At 43.2% G+C, this 15198-nt stretch overlaps 1 protein-coding gene across 4 annotated transcripts in view; it reads right to left on the bottom strand.

The window, feature by feature from the left end:
- The window catches only part of RNGTT (RNA guanylyltransferase and 5'-phosphatase), a 416253-nt gene that overhangs the window by 346510 nt on the left and 54545 nt on the right, over positions 1-15198 (bottom strand). For all 4 annotated transcript variants that reach the window (XM_075063842.1, XM_075063841.1, XM_075063840.1 and 1 more), the window contains exon 6: positions 14341-14596. In XM_075063842.1, the coding sequence (XP_074919943.1) occupies positions 14341-14596 (256 nt within the window). The remainder of the gene's footprint in view (positions 1-14340; positions 14597-15198) is intronic.

The raw sequence follows: 15198 nt of genomic DNA on the forward strand, positions 1-15198 counted from the left end.
TAGTTTCTATTATCAGGGGGTGAGGCCCTGTGTTCTAGCAGTATGAGGTGTTTGTGTAAAGCCAGAGGGAGGAGAAACGTCGGGTTGTTCTGTGTGAGTTGCAAGCCATTCACCGTCTTTGTCCTTAGTTCCAGATGCTGGATGGCCCCCTCTCAAGCCCTAGGTCAAATTTGCAGATAATGAGCTCTAGCAGTTTCTCTTTAAGTCTCCGGGTCCGAAGTTTTTTGACATCCCCCAAGAAGATGCTTACCTTAGGTCTGCTACAGCTCGTGAGGCCAGGACTGAGGTTTGAATGCTCTCCTAACCGTTTTGTATATCTGCCATTACTGTATCGATGTTGTGTCCATTATCCTTTCCGTATTAAGGTGACCCTGTCCGTTTGGCCGATGTACATAGCAAGAGGCGGGCATTGCGGCATGATACAGTACAAGAGATGGGGGCTTATGATTTGACCACACTTGGGATAAAAAAACCCAGCTGCTTTCCAGCGAAGTAAGAGCCAGGCACAAGCAACCTCTGTCTAAGCAACTTAGAGAATAAAAAAAACAGATTTTTTCACTTAACAAAGGAAAGTTAAACTTAAACAAACAAAACAAATGAATAAAGGAAGTGTGGGAATAAAATGATTACCAACATGAAATAAAAAATCATAACCAACAATATAGCTGGCTCTACACTATTTCATATATTCTTTTCCCTATTCCTATTAATAGGGTCTTTTCCACCCAGCATTTTTCAGTCTTGTTGAAGTTAGTGGGAGCGCAGGGCTTCCGTCAGATCAACCCAGGGAAGTTTTCCCCAGTTTTCCATATAATCACTTCCCGCAGGCCCCCTGAAAAAACCAGTACCTTTCCTCGTCAAGTTGAAAGAAAATCCAAAAAGCGTCTTCTCTTCACCCTCCCATATACTGAAACCAGGTCCCTTTGTCTTTATTTACAACATGACAGGGTTTTTTTTGTTTCGCTCCTTGGTTGATTTTAATGTTTTTCCCCTTTTTGCCCAAACAAGTGTTTAATATGGTTTTTGCAGTTCCCAATGGAATGGAATACTTCTCACATTGATAAATGTAATTTGGGGATGGGAGTGGAAAGATAGACAATTCAAGCTTTGCTACACCCAACTGCATAACCCAGGCTGATATGGGTGGACCTAGAATCCTCCACTCATGATAACTGGGCGTCCCCATGCCGTCGATATATTCCCACTTGTTGATCCACGGTTTGTCAGCTCAAAAAGTTCCAAAAAAGCATACCTTTTTCCAAGTGCATGTTAAAGTTGGGTAGGACCTATTAGTAGAGGATATTAACAGCCTGGTATAGGAATACGTCTTCACAGTTTATGTATGATATCTGTGATTGATGTTTAGATTGCTGTTGTCATAAGGATATCTATGGTATATGGGCATACACTTTTTTCCTTTTCGTGGATAGCAAATAAAGAAAATAATCACCACAGGGGAATAAGTGAGGGTGATACGAACGGTTGTTATGATAAGACAAGTTCTGCAATTAGTGGTGAGTTGGTTTTACAGGTTCGAGGGTTCGCTCTAAGAAGGGGGAACCAATGGTCTTTAGCTGCACTTACCGCGAAGGATATCAAGTAGTTTGGCTAATTAGCTCTAAAGAATAAGAAGACAGTTTTTGGTATTTAAAAGAAAATCCTGCCACCCAAACCCTACTCATTTTTTAGCTGAATAGAAAATGTGGGATTTTCGATGTTATCACTATGAGTCCAGGCCAACTAGGCCGCCAAGAACTATGGTAATTTCAAGCCATGGATCTGCGTGGGATGCGTTTTTTTTCCTGGGTGCGAGGCGAAACCATCCGATCTGGAAAAACCAATTTGCCCGATTGTTGGGTAGCCCTTCCCAATTGTTAACAGTTTGCCCATTGTGTCCGCATGAGTATGGAGCTTGTTCCCCCCCCTTGGAACTGAGTGGCTTCGAAGAATGCACTGGTGAGCTTGTTCGGTTCGCGTGGGTTGTGTGTTGCTGGTGTAAGCGATGTGGTGCGGTTGTCGAAATTGTCTTGCTGATTAGGAGTCGTTCTTTATGTCCTTTCCACGTGGGGGCTGGGTGAATAAAAAAGAAAAATCTGGCTGCTGGAAGGCAGGTGGATTACTTTGGGTGTGGTTAAATCCGAAACTTCTAACCTTTCCTTGCCGCCGGTTTTTTGTCCCTATGGAATTGCCCCGTTGGGGGGTGAGTCTCGCCCAAATGTGAGCTTGCTCTATAAAGCTGCACATGGAATGCTTAAATCCTATTGGGAGCCCTTTGCGAGATTGCTTGTAGTTCTTGTTGGTTGTTCGCTGTGGGTTGTCTGTAATCGTAATTTATTGGTTAATAGCTAGTTTCTGCTGCGAGACTGGATGTATATTTGCCTGCAGAAGAGTTAAGATCGGCTGTACACATTACTTTCCATCCGGATTGAGGGGCGGAGGGAGATATGAAAGCGAACGTCATAACTGATGACATATGTGCAACGCGACCCAGAGCTGCATGAATAGACGACGAGGTCCAGGGATCCCCGAAAATAATAGTACCTGATTGATCAGTTTAGCTATTATTCGCTTGCGGTCTCATGAAGCCCAAAGAGGGCAAGAAGATGTGATTGTTAACCCGGTCGGTTGTTTGAACCCGTCTTACTGGATCGCCAAGGTAGGGAGACAAGGGGTGGAAAGAAAAAACTGGGAGCGGGGGCAAGAGGATTACTCGTTAGTGTGTTCCTCTTTCCTTCCCGCACCTTTTTCTTGTTTTAAAACTTTTGGGTTTCCGTGGTGAGGGGCTTATCTGATGTGGAGGAGTTGGGTTGTGGTGTGTGTGGCCCCCCCTCCGGTTAAAAAAATTTCGGGTGGGCTGGGTGTGGTTAATGTGACCATCACTTATTGGGTGGCGCAAACAAACGCAAAGCCAAAATTGGATTGGGGGAAGACTTCAAACTGACTGAAGTCCAATTCCCCTTTCCCTATGGGTTTCAAAAAAATAGAAGTTTTTTTTTCCAGCCTGGGCTAAGGAAAAAATAGGTGGGGGGCAAAATTGTTGTATAGAGGCCAGTGGTTTTGCAAGAGGCCACCAAGGCGCTTTCTTGGTCCAAAGTTATTTTTTTTTTTTCCCAAAGGGGTTGGCCTGGCAACAACCCAAAAAAACCCGGGTTGGGCTTTTTTCCGCCTTCCTCTGCCCCAAAAAAACTTCTCGGGGTTGGGGGCCTACCCGTAGCCAAAAATGTCCCCCTTCCCCCCATTTTGGTTTTTTCAGAAAGTTTATGAAAAGGAATTGGCCAGGAATAAAAAAAAAAAAACAGGGGGGGAACTTGTTAGTGAGATTAAATTGAGGGGGGAAAGCAGCCTTTTTTCCCCCGGGGGGGCTTATTGGGACAAAATTTTCCAGGGGGTAGTAACCATGAAAATTTGTTCTTTTTTTCTTTTTACCAACAGGGGAAAGGAAAGGGGGGCTGATTGAAGCCCTCCCCCAGTGTTGCTATATTAATGGAAGAACGGTTTACCAAGCTTTTTGGGTTTTTACCCATGTTCTATTTACTGGGTAAGGTAACGGGGGGGGAGTTTTTCATTCCCCCAAATTTTTTACCCCCCCCCAGTCCCAAACCCCCCGGCCGATGCTCCTCACCTTGAGGGGGGGGGGAAAAAGCCAGGAAAGGGGCACTCACCCGGGTTAGCCTTTTGATTAGGCATACAAAAAACTGGGATAAATCTCGTCTCATTAATTTGGTACCCCCGTTTTCAAACCCCAAACCGAGAGGACGGTGGGGGGAAGAGAAGACAGGTGCTTCTTCCAAATGTTGGCTAAGGTGGGGGTCAATCGGCGTGTGCGGTGGTACCGCAGCATTTTTGCGGTGGGTTGGTCGTCACCCAGGGGGCCAGGCACATTCAGTACCCCCCCCAAATAAAAAACATGGCGTGGTTTTTGAACAATTGGAAATATTCCAAAGAATTTTTGTTTGTGTTCCTTTTCTCTTTTTTTTTTTTCTTTTTCCCCGTGTGGGATTGTGGGGGGGGGAAGGGGAACTTGTGAGGGAGGAGAGTGGTGGTGAGTGTTTCCCTTGGAAAAAAAAAACCACGGCCATGAAGACCGAAACTTTTGTGGTTTTTGAAAACTTTACAGGACAATTTTGGAAAGGGCTCAAGCCCAAAAAGGGGCCAGATAAAAAAACTTTTTCAGAGTGGGGGCGAAGCTGCTTTGTGGATTTGGGATTAAGCTTGGGGGGGGCGTGTTCCCAGTTACCCCCCCCTTCCATTTCCGATGAGAAAGCGTTCCATTTTGGGGGCTCTTGGCTTTTTCCCTTGACCGCTTTGTTCACCGGCGCGCAGCGCGGTGGTGTGTGTGTTGGCCTGGAGATTTTTTTTTCTTCGAAGAACGCCCTTTGGGGGCATTTTTCGTTGTTTTTTTTTTGTCAACGGAGGCTTCTGAATACAACCAGGGATTTGGGTCTTTTCCCCCAGCTTACGAGCCAAAGTTTTTGTTCAGAATCTTGAGGTGTTTTTATCCTCCGCCGTGAACGGGTCCCATTGGTGGGAGTCTTTTTTGGGATTGAGTGACTTGCTCGCACCCCGGGCTGTGCAAGAAGGGCTCCCAACGTTGGCCCAAACGACAGGAAAAATGTTAATTCCAGTTTCGCGGGGGGCCTTTATCCTGTTTTTAGTATCTTCGGGGCCGGCTTGTTGGGGCAATCCGAGGGTTTCAGGATTGTCCGTTGACAGAAAAGGAGGCTTTTCAAGTGTCGTTTTTGCCAACTTTGTTTTGTGGATTTTAACCGGGGGGCCCGGGGGATGGGGCCCATAAAACGGGTCGATTTTTTTTTCCCGCGTTCCCCCACCTAACCTTTAAATCCGATGGTTAAATTCGATTTAAAACGGCTTAACCTTCCTTTTTCCTTTTTTCCATTCGGGGGGGTAAAAGAAATAAACATTAAAAGACCGCCCTTTACGATATAAAGGGGCCCAGTTTTATGTGACGGTTTTGTACAGCGTTTTAAAATTGAGTTTTAACGGCTCTTTTTTTTAAAAAAATTCAATTAAAAAAGGCGGCAGATTAGTTTGTACGGGGATACCCGGGCTGGAGAACGCAAGGAGGTTCGGTTTTGTTAAAAGGCAACAATAAAATGGGGGTACCTTTCCTTCTTTGGCCCCCCCCAAAAGGCGTATCTTTCGTTTGTTTTTCATTGGCCACCTCATTTTCAAGAAAAGGTTGGTTTAGGCCACTTGGGAAGAGTTTGATCCAGCAAATTTTTATTTTAAATGAGAGATAAATGAAAACTAAGATGAAAGGATTTTTTTTGAATTAAAAGAATACCATATTTATAAAAAAAAAAAACCAAAAGTTCCTAAACAAAAAGTTGCGGGTTGGCTTTAAAGTTTAAGGGGGACTATATTTTTTTCTAACAATGAAAACGGGCCCAAGCAAAAACTCTTCCAAAATAAAGTATGTATCAGTGGTGGTCCTAAAGTTTTTTTTTGAGAAAACAAAAGAGTAAAAAAAACCTGGAGGTAAGGTGGCTTTTAAATTATCATTTTTGCAAAAGTGGTATTTTTTAGGAGAGAACCTGTTGGATGGGGGGCCAGAGGAGTGAACAAAACCGGGGAGGGATGGGCCTTGGAGTCTTGGTAAACCAGTAGAATGAACTCAGGTGCCGCTGTGTATAAAGCTTTCCCCCAAACCTGGCTTGAAAGCTCGATAGAATTGAGCCCCAAGATGGTAGGGACTGACGGGGAATATTTAGGCCCTAGCACCCGGAGCGGGCATAGCGTATAGTTCCAAGTTATGCAGAACAATAAGAATATGGAAACGATTATTGTGGAAGAGGCGGAGATGCAGCAGTGATACCCATTTATGCATAGTTGTCACACCTGCTAGGGGGGAAACAAAGGGGTATATATTGTCCAATCAAACTTGGGGAGGAATAGATTGTGTGTTGAAGGATAAAAGTACACAGAGCACGATCAGCGACGGCCAGTTTGTGCGGTTTTATATTGATTGGATGGGGCTCGTAATCAGGAGAAAGAATAACTAGGGATTCCCCCACAACCTGTCACAGTCTATAAGAAATATTTCCGCTACTATCTGATGTGAGGGGGGGCCCTAAGATCAATGAGAGAAAAAATTGGATTATCGTTGGACCCTGGATGAATGTATGTAGAGCCTCATAGGAATCTCATCCGATAAAAGGTGGCGAAAAGTCAGGGAATAGTAAACCCATGTGTTCCTGGCAAAGACGCTGCACAACTCCACTCTCCCCCCCCCCACCTCCGCACCTTTTTGTGGTTACAGGGAATTCAAGTCCTCCGGGGTTACAGCTTTGCAAAAAAAGGGAGTTTGAAAAATTTTCCCCAAACAAAATCCACCCCCTGCCCCAAATTGTTTTTTACCTTTTAATATTATGGGCCAAACCCAGGGGACTGGATAACTTGGGACCCCTTTAAAAACAAATTGGGTTTTGACAGAATTTTATTAAGCTTTGGTGTAAACCCTTTTTGAACCCCGGGCATTTGTATTTAAAAAAAAGCAGTTCCTTTTTAAAATTTTTCCATGGGCTAAGGTGCCATGTGACGAAAACCATTTTTAAAACAGTGGTTTTACCCCAAAAATAAAGGGGCAAAAAATGGAAGGAAACCAAAAAAAAGCCACCTGAACCCTCCCCTTATTTGATGGGCATTGGTGGGGGATAAATTTTATATGTAGATAAACTTCCCATGAGATGTATGGGGAAGAGGCGGGGAGTCTAGCACTCTTAAAATTTTTTGTGTTTCCACTGCAAAGGGCGATCTGAAGTTATTTCATTTAAAAGAATAAATAACTGATGTTTTTGAGGAGGGAAAAAAATTTTTCTTTTTCCAATTCTCTTGTTACCATTTGTATGGGGTAAGGCTAAGGAAAGAGATGTAAACCCAAAAAATTTTACCTTTACTTGCTAAATGGGAACCAGAGAAATAGAGGGACTCTGCAAAAAAACGCTCGAGCCCATGTGGGGGGCTAGGAAACAAGGGTAAACAGTATTTGTTAAAGTTTGGGTTAGATGAAAAAAAAAAAAAAAAAACAAGGCCAGGGGGAAAGGGTTACGGGTCTAAGGAGTAGTAGAGAGGAGGTACCCAGAAATCCGAGGGGGGAGGCCAGGAGAGGAATGGATCTATCCCAAAAACTCTTCCCAGGGAGATTATTAGGGACAGAATTTATCCTCTTATACAGGTAAGGGAATTAACTTTCCAGGAATTTCTTCCGCCAAAAACATTTGTTTTTTGGCCCATGGGCACCTGGGGAGTCGGGATGGAAAGTAAGTCCAAATTTTTCTTTTTTCCCTTCATTATTTTTCCTCCCTTTTCTGCACCACAACCTCACCTAAAAGAAAAAGTGGGCCAATTTTTTTGGGGGGGCTTTTCTGAGTGCCCAAGGGGGAAGAAATTGCCGAAATGGGGCGAGGGCAATACCCAAAAGTGGGGCAACTGACGAGGGAACACTTGCTAAAAATGAGCGTGGATTTTTCTTTCCCAACCAAATTTTTTTTTCTTCTCTTTTTCAATAGGGAAACGAAGGGGGTAGAATGTTGTGGCAAAGAGGGCAACCCGGGGTACATTTGTGGTAGCCTCCTTAACACAAAAAAGGTTTTTAGTGGGGGGGGAGGCCGTTGGTGCGTCCTTTTGCATTTGGGGTTCTTTTTTCCCTTGGAAAAAAAATTTTCTTCCCCCCACGTAGGCCAAAGGCTCACAGCTCCAAAACAAAGTTTGGCTTTTTCCAAACCCCCATGCTCCACTTTGGGTGTAAGGCGGGCTCCCTCTACTAAATTTTTTTTGTGTCCCACCTGACCAAAAAAATCAAAAACCCCCGAGCTTCTTGTTCTTGACGGTAGGTGGCAAGGGCAAATATAGGTGTGGCCTTTCTTATGTTCTTGCATTTGTTTACATTTTTAACAGATCCCAGTACTTTACACAGGTAATTAAAGAGGGAAGGGGCGGTAGGCCCCGGGGTGGGGGGCGGGTGGGGAGGATGGGAGCGGTTTGGGGGAGGTAGAGGGTAGGGGGGGGGGAGGGGGGGTGAGAAGGTGGAGTAGGAAGTGAAAAGGGAGGGCGGGGGAAGGTCGATGCATGTTAGGGGATTGAAAAAAAGGATGGAATTTGGTTTATTAGGGTGGGAGTGCATGGGCGAGGTGGTGGGAGGAGTAAAGGGGGGGAGGGGGGGGGTAATTAAATTTTAATAAAAAGGTTTAACGTTTTGAGGGGGGAAAAAGTTGCTTCCCAAACCTTTTTCCAAACCGGCTAGAGAACCTTGGGTTTTGTTGGGGGCCCAAAAAAAAAAACTTAGCTTTTGCCGATGTTGTTTCGCTGTGAAATAAGGCCTCCACGTTTCTAACTATGCTCCCTTGTGCTTTCTTCCAAACCTTACTTTCAGAAACTCCCAAACCAATTGCTCTTTTGTGATTTTTTTTTGTTGTTTTTGAGGGTCAAATTTAACATATCCATTTTTCCCATCCGAGATAAAACCAATAAGTTTCGCCCTCAATTTTTTTTTTTGCTGGCAGTTGCTTGTTCCATTTTCGCTAATGTGATTTCCTCCCTAGTAATACTGTGAAGAAAAGCCCTTTCATATTGTAAAAGTGGGCCTTGGCAGGGGAAAATTATTTTCTTTTCTTCACTTCCGTTCATTTTTTATTTCTTTATTCTTAGTTTCAAAAAGAGCCCAACTAGACGGTTTTTTTTTTGTTCTGTTCTAGTCCTTTTATTTGTGTTCCCCCCTGTTTGTGTCGCCTCGTGTGTGGTGTTAGCCTTCCTTTTTTTTTCCCTTTTGAGTTCCCCCCACTCTGGTGTTTCTCAAAAACACAATGCCTGTTTATCTCTTCCCCCAGGAGTGGGAATTTGTTACTTTTTCCTTTTTTTCAGCCTCCCCTAGTTTTCTTTTTCTGATGAAGTTTCTGCTGTGTGTTGTTTAAGGTTCCAGGTGGCCAAAAAACAGCGGCTATGTTGCCTACCCTTTTTTCAGAACTGAGGTTTTTTTAAATTTTAGTACATTTCCCAGTTGGTGATTTGGCTTAGGGGCTTTTTTCCATTTACTGTGTCCAATCCTAGTTTTTCTGCTGTTTTTGTTCCTTGGGTTAAAATTAAGTTCCCTTTGCTTTTCTTCCATTTAAAACCTTTTCGTAGGATACAATTTGTGGGGTGGTGGGGGGGGTCGTCCGATTTGTGTATATAAAAGGGCTGTAAACCATCTTCTACAGTGTTTTGTAAAAATAGAAAAAACTTTTTAGTGTTTTTAGTTTTACTGTGTTTGGAACATGGTTGTTATTCAACTTAGAGTTTAAACTTGCCCTTGTAAGCAATTATAAGAATGTCCATTTACAAAAATAAAAACAATACATAATTTCCCAAGTTTTTTTCCCATCATAAACAACTGGGGGATGTGGTTTGAAAATAAGAATTCAAAATCCTTTTCATCTTTTCTAACCTCGTTATCTCTAGCTTGCTTGCTAGCATATATATACCTGCCCCTGGAAATTTCCACTACCTGCGTCTGACGAAGTGGGTATTCACCCACGAAAGCTCACGCTCCAAAATGTCTGTTAGTCTATAAGGTGCCACAGGATTCTCTGCTGCTTTTACACATCCTATTACTATTACTCCAGTTTACAAGGTCATCCAGATCTTCCTGTATGATATCCCGGTCCTTCTCTGTATTGGCAATACCTCCCAGCTTTGTGTCACCCACAAACTTTATTGGCACATTGCCACTTTTTGTGCCAAGGTCAATAATAAAAAGATTAAATAAGATTGGTCCCAAAACCGTTCCCTGAGGAACTCCACTAGTAACCTCCCTCCAGCCTGACAGTTCACCTTTCAGTATAATCCATTGTAGTCTCCTCTTTTACCAGTTCCTTATCCGCCTTTCAGTTTTCATACTGATCCCCATCTTTTCCAATTTAGCTAATAATTCCCCATGTGGAACCATATCAAATGCCTCACTGAAATCGAGGTAAATTAGATCCACTGTGTTTCCATTGTCTAAAAGATCTATTACCGTCTCAAAAAAGGAGATCAGGTTGATTTGGCACAAGTTTTCCAGGGGCTCGGGCCCCATGAGAGTTTTTTGGGGACCCTGGGGCAGGATCCTTCACTTGCTCCAGTGCCCCCGGAAAACTCTTGCGGGGCCAGGGCCCCCGGAGCTTCTTCCGCTCCAAGTCTTCGGCGGCAATTCAGTGGCGGGGGGTCCTTCTGCTCCGGGACCCACTGCTGAAGACCCCAGGTCCCCTGAATCCTCTGGGCGGCCCTGCCCTACAGGCTCAGTGCTATTCCAGAGGAGGCTCTAGTAGCTTTCTTCCCCAATGTGATTTTTGCCCAGATAGACTCTGTATTATCCATTCCATCACTTATTTCTTTACCATCTATCTCATCAATGATATACAATGCTAGTCGACCACCTTTGCCTTTATTTCTGTCTCTCCTAAACAGCACACACCCTTCAATACTCCAGTCATGACTACTATTCCACAATGTTTCTGTTATCCGTATAATATCTGGCTTCACTTCCTGCACCAGTAACACTAGTTCCTCCATTTTGTTACCTACGTTCCTCGCACTGGTGTACAAACATCTTAATTTTTGCTCTTTGGCTTCGCTCACATTCTTTATCTGATTAGGCACAGACATTCTACCACCAGTATCACCTATTAGACTGGTATCTACACTACCCTTCCTCATATGTCCATTCCCCTACCCAGGGCTGTATCCTTTCTTACTTCATTTTCTTCCCTCTCAATGTTAAAATCCAGCGTAGAGATTACCTGGACATCTCACAACCATCTCCCCCAAATTCCTAGTTGAAAACTCTCTTAATCAGTTGTGCCAGCCTCCATCCTAGAAGTCTATTTCCCTTCTTACTCAGGTGAAGTCCATCCTGAGAGAACAGTCCTCTGCCCATGAATGCCTCCCAGTGGCCATACATCTCAGAGCCCTCCTTATAGTACCACTACCTGAGCCATCTGTTGATCATCATAAACTTGTCACACCTTTGTTGACCTTCTCTAGGAACAGGCAGAATCCTACTGAAGATCACCTGAGCCTCGATTTCCTTAAAAGTCCTCCCTAGCCTGGCATTGTCTCCCTTGATACGTTCCAGCGAGAATCTAGACGTATCCTTTGTTCCCACATGAAGGACAATCAGTAGATTCTTTCCCGCTCCCGTTAGGATCCTCTTCAGCCTCAGGTCCACAACCTGTATCTTAGCACCCGGCAGACAGCACACTATTCTGTTCTCTGGATCAGCTCTGGTTACAGGTCTGTCTATTCTTCTCAGTAAGGAGTCCCCAGTCACATAGACCTGCCTTTTCCTGGTGATGGTGTGATTCTCCAGTCTATCCTCTGTTCCCTCTGGCTGCAAGTCCTCTTGATTCCTAGTCTCCCTTGCAATCCTCTGCAACCTAATGTATCCTCCTGGGGCTCATATTTGGTGTTAGTTCCATTAACTCTTCCCCTCTTCCTACAGGACTAGCTGCTCTTCTCTTCTTCCTTGCCCTCTCATCTTCAGTGACCATCTGCTGTGCCCTTTCTTCATTTTCCAACTCCGCAAACCTGTTCCTGAGCTCTACTTCTCCTTCACTAGCCCGTCTTTTCCTCTGCCTGGTTCTCTTAGTCACATGCTTCCACTGTCCACTTTCCTCACCCAGCAGTCTCCCCTTAGAGTTCTTTGGTTCTGCTTCCATTTGTAAGTCTGAGCTTTTCTCTTCAGCCTCCTTGTGTCTTTGGTCCACCATCTGCTCAAACCCCCTTCTAAACTAAACCAGAATTTCTACCTGCATCTCCAGTCCTCAGATCTTTTCTTCCTATCAGTTCTATCAGGCAGCACTTCATGCAGACAAAACTCTTTTTATGTACTCCCTTCAGGATCATGTACATGCCACAGCTTCCACATCCAGTCATCTTCATTGTGTCTTCCACAGCTTGGGTCACTACCACTGCTGCCTCTGTATCTGTCATAGCCCTCCCACCTAAATCCTGTTAGTCCAGGAAACACAAACCAAACCAAAATACCACCACTCACAGCATAACAAACCCCTAACAAGCACCAAAACACTGCCAGAACACCCCACACTCCCTTCACTAGACTGCCTATTCCTCTTCCTGCCTCTCTTAGTCTTTCCCCCAAACTCCCCCTGCAAACTCCCACTCAAACTCTCCTGTTTACAGCTCTGTTTGCTGGCTCCTGTGCCACTGCAGCTGTCCCTGCCACTGACTGGCTACCTTGATAGGACGCCTAGTCAGGGCTCAGGATTCCACCTTGGAAGAATCCTGTGTCATCTGCCATATCCTATGACATTTCTTTTGTATCATGTGTTCCCGATATAAAATGCAATAGAACATATTCCTTAGCAAATAATAAAGGATCTGGGTGGCTTATGAAAAAAGTAATTTTCTTTTCTAGAACTGCTCATGAAGCAGAGCACACTTCAGCTTAACTTTTTAAGCGTGGAGGGGGACAGTTTATTCTGCCAAACATACAGTCATAGATGCAGGTGCCTGCAACAAAATTTTAGGAAAAGGACATTCAACCAATTATACTCACCTTTTTAATCTTTAGGTATACCATGTAGTACGTCCCATTGCATTGCACATGTGAGCATTAAGATCAACTGCAGTATGCCTATGTAATTTGAGAATTCACATATGAGGCTTCTATTTGACTTAACACTCATCAATTTGATGCAACAAACTCAGATTGTAAAAATGGTTTGGGAGTATAATTTTCGTACTATCTACAAAATACCCAACAGTGCTTCTTGCTGAAATCAGATTTCAAATGTCTGTCACTGAAGCTTCTGCAATGCTCTGTCATGTTTCTGTGAATGCTCAACTGCTGAAGTGCAGCACCCACTGAGTCAAAACCTACTTCTTCAGTTCTTCCTATAATATCACGGAGACCAGCAACAAACAGGCTTCCTGTAACTGAATAGGTGATGTAAAAGGAGCCCATGTATAGTATTACATTCTAAGTTGCATCTGGGTTTTTCCAGTTATGTCTTATGCTTTGGCGTAACTCCCTACTCAAACATGGTACATTGTAGAATTTTTACATCATGGCATGAGACATTAATTGCAACTCTATTTTAAACATTAGCACCTTATATAATGCCCAAAATGAAGAAAAAATACTAGATATATAAGCAAAAAGTATTTACCTGATAACCACTCTCTTTTGGCCCCCTATCTACAAGTCACCCATAAATAGATTGAATCCTTCTCTGATCAGCTACGGGAAAAGTCCAATCAATCAACCAAGCATCATGGGATAGAATTCCTGGGCTCTTCCTCTTCATGCCAAAGTGAGTGCATCCCAAGCTGTAAAACTGAATTATACGAATATGCATATTAATCAAATGATTCTTCCCTCTGAAATTTTCTAAGTCTTAATTGTGTTTTAATTATTAATATGCTTATTTGTATAATTTAGCATTTCCAGCTCTGAAAGGAGGAAAAGAAGTCAGAGTATCTTCTATCATGATCTTTGTTCAACAGATCAGATTAGTCCTATATTTGAGTGAGAAAGGATGCCGTTTGACTGTGGTGACAGCAATCTAGTCTTCACATCCTTAGTCTTTAGCACAAGAAAACCATATTTCTTCCACTTTAAGTAGGAGTGTTATTTTCTATATCATGTTTTTACAGATATAAGTACTACATTAATAATTATGTATGCCTATCTCACAGATCTGAACTAGTCACAGTAATTGATCAAACATATATAACTATAATTACTGTAACTGCTTTAGTCTATTTAGACAATTTCTCACAGCTTTTAAATTTAATTTGTTTTTTGTTGTTTTTTCAGTTCACATTACTGTTTGCTAAAAATTCTCAGAACCTCTCCATGGAATGTATGTGAAAATTAAACACTAATTCAAAAACAAAGTTTCAATTTCAACTGCATGGCTGGATTGAAAAGATCAATAAAAGTTATATACACCTATCAGCAAGGCTTGGCTTGCACCTCTGGAAGACTTTAGTCACAATTAAAAGGAATGTATTAGTCTCCACCCAGTCTCAGAGCATTTGTTCACATCAGGAAACTCATCAAGCAATTTTGTTACAATTTAATATAACTGACAATCTCTGCTCAGGAAACAACCAGTACTGGAATAGGAGACGTGGTGAAAGTAAGATCAAAAGCATTATACAAAGAACTAAGAAATTTTACTTTCCACTAACTCATGTTATGCCTGGCTCTAAACAGTGCTATCCATTCCTCACTTACAAGAGCTGGTATTTGTGACACACATTATGCAACCTTTAGTGAAGAAGAGTTCACCAGATTCAGTTTATAAAGTAAAATGTTAAGCTTTTGGACAACATTACCAGTTTTAGGTGTTCTTTTCTCCTTTTGCCAAAAGAGGAACTTGAAGACCCAGGTTCTGATTCTTGACCTCCTGTTTTAACATCCTCCTCCTCCTCCTCCTCTTCATCATCTTCATCAAAGCACCATTCAGGTAGCTCAGGTGGTGGGGGTGCATCATCTACATCTCCATAACGACGGAATAGTTCTTTTAAATAGTCCCCTTTATAGATACCTGGTGGTCTGGCTTGGGCAAAAGTAGCCACTGCTGCTTCAATACTGGAAAACAGAAATTGAGAGTTGTGTATTTCTGGATGTTAACAAGACATGTCTAATAAATTAATAATGTTCTGTGTGACTTTCAGTTTCCCCTAAAAATTCAAAAAAAATAAATCACTTTATCTCAAGAGTTTCTGAATTCTTGACAATGCTTATTTATCTTGTACAGTAACTGAAGTTCTTCAAGATGTGTCCCCCTATGGGTACTCCATTTCAGGATGTGTGCATGCACATGCATTCCTGATTGGAGATTTTCAGCTGCAGCACCTGCATCCTAGAGATCCTTTTACTCCAGTGCAAGGATACTGGGGAAAGGGGGGGATGGACTCCCCCACTGCTCAGGTCCTTCTCAGCCATGAAATCTAGTGAGAAGATTGGAAGGCAGAGGGGAAGGGGGATGGGTAGTGGAGAACCCATAGGGACACATCTTGAAGAAAAGACGGTTACTCACCTTTGTAACTGTTGTTCTTCGAGATGTGTTGCTCATATTCATTCCAAGTAGGTGTGCGCGCGCCGCGTGCACGTTCGTCGGAAGAATTTTCCCCTAGCAACACCCGGCGGGTCGGCAGGCGCCCCCTGGCGTGGCGCCTTTGTGGCACCGT

The sequence above is a fragment of the Chelonoidis abingdonii genome, chromosome 3 (assembly GCF_003597395.2).
Source record: "Chelonoidis abingdonii isolate Lonesome George chromosome 3, CheloAbing_2.0, whole genome shotgun sequence".
In the NCBI taxonomy this organism is placed as follows: Eukaryota; Metazoa; Chordata; order Testudines; family Testudinidae; genus Chelonoidis; species Chelonoidis abingdonii.